Below are 11179 nucleotides of genomic sequence, written 5' to 3' on the forward strand. Positions count from 1 at the left end.
TTTAACCACCGTGTTTATCTGCTTATCAAGTTTAAAATCACTGTCAATTTTGATGCCTAAATTGGTGACTACTGGATTTTACATATTGCTGCAGGGAACCAAGATCTACGGGGGGGAACCACAAACCCGACTTGGTCCAAACACAATGACCTCAGTTTTTTCTTCGTTTAATTTAAAAAAATGAACAGACATCCAGGCTTTAATATCCTTTAGACATCAGCCCTTGATATTAGAGGTACTACCCTATAAGGCAATTTTGAAATAGATCTCTATTAATTAATGTGCATCCATGCTCTTGTTTTCTTACTAGTAAGATGGCAGTGATGCACAAAGGGAAATAGCTTATAGTATATATAAAACGAGAAATTGTATTGCGTAAGCACACAAACAATTCCCTGATGTGTTCTTGTGAATAGTTTCTCAAGGGCACAAGAAGTTCTCGTGTGCATGCAAAAGTCGAGACCCTGGGAAAAATAAAAATATTTAATTTGTATCTGTCTGTCTGTTCTTTCTGTATATCTGTCAAATTTCATTGTGTGCTGATCAAGTGAAAATCTGGTAGTTTCAATGTTCAGTTTTCTAAGCTTTTCTATTTCAGAAGGCCAGCTGTGTAAACCAGCATTAGTTTGGAATAAAAAGCTCTCTGACAGAGTGTAAAGAAGCAATGATTAAACAGAAACCCATTCGGAGGAGAGACTTTTGTGGGGCTGCGAGTCTCCAGCGGCTGTCTGATCCTGCGCCTCTCTCGGGGGGGGGGGGGGGGGGCAGATTTAATTAAATCAGAATTAAAGAGCATTGTTATTTTGATTGAAGACACCCGGCCCCGTTCCCTCCACTCTCTCTCTCACCCGACTGTCCCGGATTCAAGCTGACGGGGTTTGTCGTTGAAGGTACATAGCGTGCATCTGGTGTTCTCCTGAGCACACACGCAAACACATGCAGGTCTTACTACATGTTTGAGGAATACAAACACCATCTTCTCTGCTGTAGATTGAGTCTAATTCTGTATTATTGGATAATGAGAAAAGCCTATACGACACACAGACTGGCACAATGTTAGAAGTTAATTAAATTTCGGTAGAGTGACAGAAAAGATCCTGACAGAACCTGAAGGCAGCATAAGAAACATCGGCCAGACAGAAACAATGGCATGTCTGTTTTTTCCAGGCCCTGGCTACATGGCGTGAAAGAGGCCCTTCAGACCAGACAGACAGACAGAGAAAAAGAGGGATGGAAGGACAGTAATGAATAGTGTGTATCCTGATAATTGCATTAATGATTATTAGGCAGAGCTCAGGGGAAGGTGATGAGAGAGAGAGAGAGAGAGGGAGAGTTTCTGTCAGCTAACTTTGACTAATGGCTGTTCACTCGGGGCCACTGCTTGGAATATTAATTTACAAAATAAACTTTAAGGAAGCAGAGAGCGAGGAAAGAGGAAAAAGGAAGGTCTGCGAAGAATTAATTTGTTTAACCCCTTGAAACAGGGCCTCATCCACTTTGGAAAAACATCACAGATGTATTTTTTTTAACATATTTTACCGTACATGTTTTACATATTTTAGATGCATGACATTATTGTTTGTGAAGCTACTTTAGCTTTTTAGGTTATATACTTCTTATAATTTAAAGATGAGTTTTAATAATGAGTGTTATTTCAAGAACCACTTCAATTGTTGCGGTTATAATTGCTATTTTCAAACAAGGAAGTCAGATATACCCGGAGAAACATTTGTAGCATTCCCGTAGACAATTGCTCAGTTAGCACAGGAGATGTGCATTTTGAAATGTGCCATTTTGGATGCTCAGTTTTGTACTACTTCACAATATATTTTGGAATATCACCACAAGACTGCATACAGCTAAGCTCTTCATTAGCGACTATTGTGAGTTTTTATTGTGAAATTGTGACTTTGTCAGAATACGCTTAGATGGTTTGTTTTTGTTTTTTTGCCAGCAGAATGTACCAGCAGGGGGTAGGGGCTAAGGGCTAGGCTAACTAGCTAGACATGCTAAACATTTCCCACCGAACCATGGTTCCAACATTTCGGTAGTCGGTACTAATACCAGTAAAATTTACCAGTAAATATTTCAGCATATTCTGACTAACTTACTAGTATCTCTGATAGGTCATTGCATTAATGTGCTCAACAGATATGATTGCGATTGGCTACAATGTTCAACGCTTGTAAAAACACACCGTTAATAGAAACCTTTGTCACTCAGAGTGCGCTAAAAAAAAACACATCTAGCAGCGCCAATCAGCGGGTTCCAAATATTCACGGTACTCGGTACAACCAGTAGCTTACTGCAGAAATCCTGGTACCATTAAAAAAAAATGTGTCTGATACCGGTAGTACCGCTACGTATACCCCAAACAAACAAGTAGCTTACCGAAAAGTTGTGGTATTTTATAATAGCAATATGCTTTGTTAGCAGTGGAGCTACTTCCTATAACTGCATGGCATTGTGGGATAGGTGTTTACTCTGTGAATCCAGTGAGTTACCCGATAAAGACGAAAAATGGCTGATTGACGTCATAAAAACATCATATAAATGTCAGAGGATGATAAGCTGTTTAAACAAAGATTAGTGCCCTTTAAAATATAGGTGTGTCAATGATCCACCTTTTCACTCAAATAAAGTGTTTTGATTGGTGTGCAGCTCGATTTTGCCCTCTGCGTTGACACCAACATCTTTGACCCCACATACCAGGTGTCTCCTCAGGTGGTGATAACAGCACCTCAACAACTTATCCCCTAAAACTCGCACATGCAGTGGAGAATAAACACCCTGCTTAATGCCAGGTGTGTGTCGACTGAAGGCATTTTTCACATAAATCAAACTGCCATTGGGCTTATCAATAACAAGTCAATTAGCAGGCGGAGAGAGGCGCGGATCTCTAGGGGTCAACGCTTGTTTGTTAGATGGACATCTGCAGCTCTGTTTGCTTCGCCATGGCAACAGACCTACAGTTTCTCTCTGTTTTTCTGTCTCTTTCTCAGTTGTCTCGTTCTTTAGGTTGGTGATGACAGAAGGCTCTGGCAGGCCTAACTACTGCTTTAAAGTGCAAATTTCACCCTGAAATTAAAATTATTTTATTTACTCACCCTCATGTTGTTCCAAACCCATTTGACTTTTCCTTTATTAAAACTCAAAAATTGCATGTACTTTTGTTTTTCTAAATATTTTTTGTTTAATCGTGTGAATCACCGTCCAATTTTATTGGACAGAAAAGAGTAGCTTGGACATTTAGCAAAATGCCTCTTTTGTAGGCTATTCTTCAAAAGAAAGAATGCCATACAGGTTTGGAACGACATGAGAGTGAGTAAATGATGACAGATTATATCAATAAACATGCGCACATGTGACCTTTTATCGTGATCAATATTTTTTTTTTTTTTCAATGTTTTCAAATGTTTTTCAAGCCCTCAAGGAATCTTAGTGAAGGATGAAGGAACACTTGTAAAAACTGGTATTTTCAATGACCTTTCTAATTTTGCTCAGTTTATAGACTTGTCTATTATAATTTGGCCGAAAGCAAACTCTTTTGCATAAAAATGACTTTCCGTCCCTTTATTACTCACAATAATGAGACTTTATTTATTTCCTCTGGGGGTTTTTTTCTCTCTTTGTCTGTTCATCCAGTTAAATGTATTCAAATAATGTGAATTTAAATAATTGTTTATTTTTCATATTAATGTGTGTATTATATGGGTCATTCTACTATATGACTGGTGTTGTAAATATTAACACAGAGTAAGTATTTTTAAAAATATATATATAGGGTACAAATAGCAACCATGTTGTAGAATGACCTATTATTTATGATGTTTTCTCTTGTTTATTTATGATGTTTTCTCTTTGTTTGGTTTGCAGAATTTGTGACTCTCAGATGAGACAGGCCACCCAATGCTTGCAGGCATATGGTGACTATTGACTAGTCTGTCAGAAGTCCAGACAGAATAGCACCTCAGAAATGCACAGGACCAATTACAGCATAATAACTCTTCTGCAAATACACCCTTGCTTTATTTATCAACGAATAAATCCATTTAATTCATGCTTGCTAATGACTCCAACACAGTTCATAATGGGACTGCAACAAGGCCCACTTGTAGAGTTAATGCTCATTATAGTGACGTCCTAGTTTCCCCTACTTTATAAAGTAAACGAAAAATAACCATGTCTCAGCAGGATTCTGAAATTGTAAAATGCAATTGGACTATACCTTATATTTGCTATGCTTTTCCAACTTTTGAATATACCATAAAGGACATTTTAGTCAGTCAGTCTTGGTTGTCAGCTCTCTTTTAAATGTATTCCTTTTGGTGTCTGTTTTTCTATATAGAGGGGGATCAAATAGCAAAGCTGCAGCATGTTGGCTTGGACCACCTCCTGGAGATGAGTTTCAGAGAGCACCGGGGGAAAACAGCAGGGGGATGCGTTAGTTTGTATATACGTGCCTTGTACTGACACGTTTATGATGCAGAATGTGTATGTTTCTGTGTCTTAAAAATACATGATTTATGTTGTGTATTGGAGTGTACGGTTGTTCAGATGTTAGGTCTATGATGTCTCATATTGGTGCATATGTGTGTTAGGGTTTGCCTTAAAATAGTTTGTGAAAAAAATGTCAAAGAAGTTTGCTAAATATTACATAATTTGTCCATTTGCCTTGATCTGGAAAAATAGTTTTTTTAGGGTTAGATTTAATATGTATGCCAATTATAATTAGCATAATGTAAAAAACAAGAAATATATGGCATGCCCTTATTAGGTAGCTTAGTAAAAGTGTTTGTGTGTGAATGTGGTTAGCATCACCCCCACCCCCTTCCCGAGACCTCCAATGTTTTTCAGGTGCTAAAATGTGTCGGTTAAGGACCCCACAGTAAGGTATAAATAGGACTCTGTTCCTATGGAGAGACACAGTCTTTTATAGGAGCATCAAGTGACTGAGATCCAGCCAGGCACTCTTAGATAGAGAGCCTGGAAGACATCCGCACACAGAAACGCACTAGGCCTCCCTTGTGCCCCCATGCGGAAAGACCCCAGGGGAGAATTCGCCAGCTGAGCCTCAAAAACAAGGTAGGACAACCCAGCTGACTGACAAACTGAATGCTCTCAGCTGTTTTTGTGTATGCATGTCTCAATAGTTCACTTCAGAGCTGATAGCTGGAGAAACCCAGGGTGCAAACACAAGCTGAGTGGGAGAAAAAGAAAAAGAGAGGGAGATAAAAAAGAGAAAATGCCAGCATGTACTCACCATGGGAGTGTTATGGTAAGCCCTTGTTGATTTATTGATCAGGATAGAGGACCGTTTTGCCTTCTTGTGGATGGGATGAGAGAGGAGTGTCACATCGTGAAACAGTTGTTTTGTGAATCTGCAAGGGTTTGACAGCTACTGCTAGTCCGAGTGATGTGACTTCTGAGCTAGTCCTTGTTTTTATTTGCCTGTTTATGCATATCTGCCATAGTCAACCATGAGTGACATGGTTGAAACACAGGATAAAGTTTGATTCATAGGGAATGGCTGGCATTACAATTTCTCTTCATCCGACTTCAGTCAATGGCTGTGCATCATAAGACTGGACTCTCTCTCTTTCTCTCGAGCACTCCGTTAAATGCCAGCAAGCTCCTCTACGGACTTAAACTCCTGTTTCAGCACAGTAAATGACTATTATAACTGATTGACAGCCCTAGAGGTGTCCATTTAACAAAGGGGGGGAATGAAACAAAAGATGAGGGATAGAAAAAGGGACATGGTGGGTCCCTGAGCGAGTATTAGGAAGAAGAGAAATGAAGTTTTCAGCAGTGGATCGATTTCTGAACGCTTGTCTCATGCATTTTACAGAGGCACTAAATGCCACTTATGGTATAATGCTGTACTCTGGGTCAGAGCAAAGCTCTCACCCTTGGGCTGGGATTTCAGGGCTGCTTTTAACAAACAATGCCAGTAGACTTAAGTAAATCTGTCTGGTTGTGTCACAGCCTTGGAAATAATGTTGTTTTCCTATACTTTTGTGGATTTGTAATCCTGAAACCACCCTTTTCTATTACACCTAAGAATATTCCTTTGCAGCCAAACTAATCTCATAGTCTCATAAACTCTCAATTCATAAAGAATTAATCTTATTCCTTCTCACTTTCTTTTCTCTCTCTTGAAAGCAGCTGAATCTAAGCTGACGCAATGGAGAAAGGGAGGTGCAGTTCTGAAGATGCTCCCAGAGCCTCCATGCCTGACGAACTGTCTCATCCTAAGTTTTCGGAATGGAAGTTTAAGCTCTTTCGGGTCAAGTCCATGGAGAAGGCTCCTCTGTCTAATGAAACACAGATGGAAAAGGAAAACCAGCTTGAGGTGGAGATGGCAGGATCTCCAGGCAGTGTTATGAAGCTCTGTTTCGGAGGGAAGAGTAAGGAAAACGTGGAGAGCACTCGAGAGAGAGTGGACCTTAAGCTGCAGGAGATTGATACACATATGAATTTTCTCAAGTGAGTCTAATAATAATATTGAGTGATTTATGAATTCTGAATGTTCAGTTGACTTGTGCACTGTATTTGAAAGCATATCATTGTTAATCAGAGAGTCAAGCTTAGTTTTATCTTGCGTCCTTTGCAGAAGCCTGTGTCGTCTTTGTGGCCTCACAATACGGAGGACTAAAGGTCCATCGCATGAAGTCCAGGGAGACTTGGAAGAGTCCAGCCGGTTTGCCTTGCGCAAAATGGGCTGCAAGTTGGTCACCTGGCCGGAGGTGATCTTGAAGGTTTTCAAGGTGGACGTGACAACTGACATGGAGACGGTACATCCGTCTTTGTTTTGTCACAGATGCTGGACTGCTGCCATGAGGGGAGGGGGTTTCTGTTCTTTCACTAGGACCCGGATCCCAGACTGGAAGTCCCACACTTCCAACTGCAACCTCTGCTTCCCTAAGAAGAGCTCTCTTCAGCAAATGGGAAGGAAGCGGATCAAACCACTTAAAGGTGCACACAGCCTTCCAAAGAGAATCAAGAGGGATTCCCCAGAAACTTCAGGTGCCAATAGATTGTGGAGACAGACCACAGTGAATCCTGTGGGATCAGGTGGGAAAGAATGGTTAAAACTATCAGTGCAGAGAGGACAATGGGTAAAGAATATCACACAATGCCAGAGGGACCATCTGAGCGCTAAGCTCATCCCTCCCGAAGTCCCAGCGGACTTGTTACGTGCTGTTACTTGCCAAGTGTGTGATCACCTGCTTTCCGACCCTGTCCAGTCACCCTGTCGGCACCTGTTCTGTCGGGTCTGCATAGTGAGGTACAGTCGAGCTTTGGGCCCGAACTGTCCCACCTGTAGCCAACACCTGAACCCATCCCAGCTGACCAGGCCAGCCAAGTTCTTCCTTACCACCCTCAGCGCACTTCCTCTGCTCTGCCCCAGCGAAGGATGCAGCGACTGGGTCCGATTGGACTCCTTTAGGGAACACTGCCTTAACCACTACCATGAAAAAGAGTCCCAGGAAGAACAAACACCTTCAGAGCAGAATCTCAATGGTTACTTGCCAGTCAACAAAGGTGGGCGCCCTAGACAGCACCTGTTGTCGCTGACCCGTCGGGCTCAAAAACACAGGCTGAGAGACTTGAAGAACCAGGTGAAGGTGTTTGCTGAAAAGGAGGAAGGAGGGGATGTGAAGTCTGTCTGTTTGACGCTCTTCCTTCTGGCATTGAGAGCCGGGAATGAACACAAACAAGCAGATGAATTGGAAGCTATGATGCAAGGTAATGCCAAGAAACACGTCACCCACAATATGTGACTGTCAAAGCAGTTGTTGTCAGATAAATACAACTAGAATGAACAGATAATGCATTATTGACTTACATAAGCTTGAGAGCAACCAAGAATAACGTTTTTACAACCTAATATATGGTATCATTTGTTTTGTATAATGACCTAGCCTAATTTTCAATGCCTGACTGCAGTTAATTGTATTCATTTTTCATGGAACAACAACTTTAACATGTAATTTTACACAATTATGTTTAGGCTACTACCTGCAACTAGATATGAAAAATTAAACACATCCACGAGGTTGTCTATACAAAAAAATGTATGAATTATTTTCCTATGTGCCTCACTGTCAATTTAAATAGAATAAACACCACTTTACTGAATGTGCGCGCACGCACACACACACACACACACATACACGACCTGTCAAAAGTTTTGGATCGGTAGGATTTGTAATGTTTTTAAAAGAAGTCTCTTCTGCTCACCAATGCTGTATTTATTTGATAAAAAAACAGTAATATTTTTAAATATTATGACAATTTAAAATAACGGTTTTCTTTTTTAATTTATTTTAAAATGTAATTTATTCCTGTGATCAAAGCTGAATTTTCAGCATCATTTCTCCAGTCTTCAGTGTCACATGATTCTTCAGAAATCATTCTAATATGCGGATTTGTTGATCAAAAAACATTCATTATTATTATCAATGTTGAAAACAGTTGTGTAACATTTTTTCTTCAGGATTCTTTGATGAATATAAAGAAGAAAAAAAAACAGCATTTATTTGATATTTGCAACCTTGGTAAGCAGAAGAGCCTTTTAAAAACATTAAAAAATCTTACAGATTCAAAACTTTTGACTGGTAGTGTATGTGATACTCAGTACTCAATAACAATTCTTGTAAAGAGCCTGTTAGAATGAAAACAACCTCAGTAGCCCTTGTATCTGCAAATGACATAGATGCTGTCTAAACCCTCCAGGGGAACAGAGCCCAGCTGGTGCCTGTTTTCATCAGCAGCCAATATCAGTATTTCCAGCCCAGCTGAGTCACCTCACTTCTAACTTAAGCATTAATAATCTCTCTGATATAGAACAATTAGGACATATTCCATGCTGCAGTTATAATCAGAATTACAGATATTGTTGCCTTCAATTGCTGGTGCTCTAAAGTCAGTCCATAATCACACATTCAGGCTCACAGTCTCACTTATTTTGAGTTTATTCTGGAAAAACAGTTCTGTGAATTCAAACTTCTGACTCTATCTCACACAGTTTTGTTTTCCCTCTGTATTCTCTTTCAGGCAGGGGATTTGGTCTGCATCCTGCAGTGTGTTTGGCTATAAGAGTCAACACCTTCCTTAGCTGCAGTCAGTACCACAAGATGTATCGCACTGTGAAGGCCACTAGTGGCCGCCAGATATTCCAGCCCCTGCACACACTACGTAATGCTGAGAAAGAGCTTCTCCCCGGGTTCCACCAATTTGAATGGCAGCCAGCTTTAAAAAACGTTTCCAGCTCCTGGGATGTGGGCATCATTGATGGCCTCTCTGGTTGGACAACCTTTGTTGAGGATGTCCCTGCGGATACCATTTCCAGACGATTCCGCTACGATGTGGCACTGGCTTCTGCATTAAAAGACCTGGAGGAGGACATAATGGAAGGACTAAGAGAGAGGGGGCTAGATGACAGCATTTGCACCTCTGGCTTTACTGTGGTGGTGAAAGAATCATGTGATGGTATGGGAGATGTCAGCGAGAAGCATGGAAATGGTCCAGCGGTTCCTGAGAAGGCAGTGAGGTTTTCCTTCACAGTCATGTCCATCTCCATCCGAGTTGAGGGTGAGGATGATGGTATCACCATTTTCCAGGAACCAAAGCCAAATTCTGAGCTCTCTTGTAGACCTTTGTGCCTCATGTTTGTGGATGAGTCAGACCACGAGACCCTGACAGCAATCTTGGGACCCGTGGTAGCAGAGCGAAAAGCCATGATGGAAAGTCGACTTATCATATCTGTTGGTGGTCTGCTACGCTCATTTAGATTCTTCTTTCGGGGAACAGGCTATGATGAGAAGATGGTTCGTGAAATGGAAGGGCTAGAAGCATCAGGCTCCACTTATGTATGCACACTCTGCGACTCAACCCGAGCTGAAGCCTCTCAAAACATGGTGCTTCATTCCATCACACGTAGCCACAATGAAAATCTTGAGCGCTACGAGATCTGGAGGAAAAATCCTTTCTCAGAGTCCGCTGATGAACTCCGTGACCGGGTCAAAGGGGTTTCCGCAAAGCCTTTCATGGAGACCCAGCCTACTCTGGATGCCCTGCACTGCGACATTGGCAATGCGACTGAATTCTATAAGATCTTTCAGGATGAGATCGGCGAAGTCTACCAGAGGACCAATCCGAGTCGAGAGGAACGCCGTCGTTGGCGGTCAACCCTGGACAAACAGCTAAGAAGCAAACTGAAACTCAAGCCTGTGATGAGGATGAATGGAAACTATGCGCGCCGGCTGATGACACGTGAGGCTGTGGAGGTGGTCTGTGAGTTGGTTCCTTCAGAGGAACGACGTGAGGCACTAAAGAAACTGATGGAACTCTACGTCCAGATGAAGCCTGTGTGGCGTTCCACATGTCCCTCCCGAGACTGCCCTGACCAACTCTGTCGATATAGCTACAACTCTCAGCAATTTGCTGACCTCCTTTCCACCACATTTAAGTACCGCTATGATGGAAAGATTACCAACTACCTCCACAAGACTCTGGCCCATGTTCCTGAGATTATTGAGAGAGACGGGTCTATCGGAGCATGGGCCAGTGAAGGCAATGAGTCTGGGAACAAGCTGTTCAGACGTTTTCGGAAGATGAATGCGAGGCAGTCCAAAACATTTGAACTTGAAGATGTACTGAAACACCACTGGCTGTACACCTCCAAGTATCTTCAGAAGTTTATGGAGGCTCATAAGAATTCAGCAAAAGCAATGCAAGCCACATTTAACCCAGAAGAGACCCCAGATGAAGTTGATGTGGCTCTTGAAGTTCCAGATTTTTGAGTTTTTCTCTGATTGACTTTCTTTAATGGACCGTTTTTCTTGCTATGGAAAATATTGTTCCGTAATTGTTTTTGTTTCTTGAGATGACATGTAATATGACATTTAATGGCTTTATTATTCACTTCATTATTTTTTTGAAGCCAGTGCATAAACGTGAGCTAAATTGTTTTATGGCAGAGATAAAATTATATGGGCAGAGCTTTTTTTCTTCCCAGATTTTACAGGCAAATGGTGTGTGTTTTATCTCTTGCTACATGTGAAATATGAGGGATTTCATTGTATTGCCAGGTTGTGACAAATTCACGAATTCATCCAGAAGGGTTGTTTATGAAAACCTATGAGGGAGTTGTAACTCACTTAAACTGTTT

At 41.3% G+C, this 11179-nt stretch overlaps 2 protein-coding genes across 4 annotated transcripts in view; both read left to right on the top strand.

Moving 5' to 3' along the window:
* accs (1-aminocyclopropane-1-carboxylate synthase homolog (Arabidopsis)(non-functional)) overlaps nucleotides 1–11179 on the top strand; it is a 258310-nt gene that overhangs the window by 43572 nt on the left and 203559 nt on the right. The window lies entirely within an intron of this gene.
* rag1 (recombination activating 1) overlaps nucleotides 4923–11179 on the top strand; it is a 7287-nt gene continuing 1030 nt past the window's right edge. Inside the window, exons 1-4 of one of the 3 annotated variants that reach the window (XM_077210197.1) lie at nucleotides 4923–5085; nucleotides 6169–6489; nucleotides 6617–7752; nucleotides 9064–11179. The exon at nucleotides 9064–11179 is cut by the window's right edge and continues 1030 nt beyond it. In XM_077210197.1, the coding sequence (XP_077066312.1) occupies nucleotides 6188–6489; nucleotides 6617–7752; nucleotides 9064–10811 (3186 nt within the window). In that variant the 5' untranslated portion in view covers nucleotides 4923–5085; nucleotides 6169–6187 and the 3' untranslated portion in view covers nucleotides 10812–11179. Of the gene's footprint in view, nucleotides 5279–6165; nucleotides 6490–6616; nucleotides 7753–9063 lie in introns of all 3 variants that reach the window. The other 2 variants (XM_077210198.1, XM_077210199.1) reach the window with 2 other exon arrangements.

Source organism: Siphateles boraxobius, unplaced genomic scaffold (assembly GCF_051911475.1).
Source record: "Siphateles boraxobius isolate OS27281-9 unplaced genomic scaffold, OSU_SipBor_1 65, whole genome shotgun sequence".
Taxonomy (NCBI): Eukaryota; Metazoa; Chordata; class Actinopteri; order Cypriniformes; family Leuciscidae; genus Siphateles; species Siphateles boraxobius.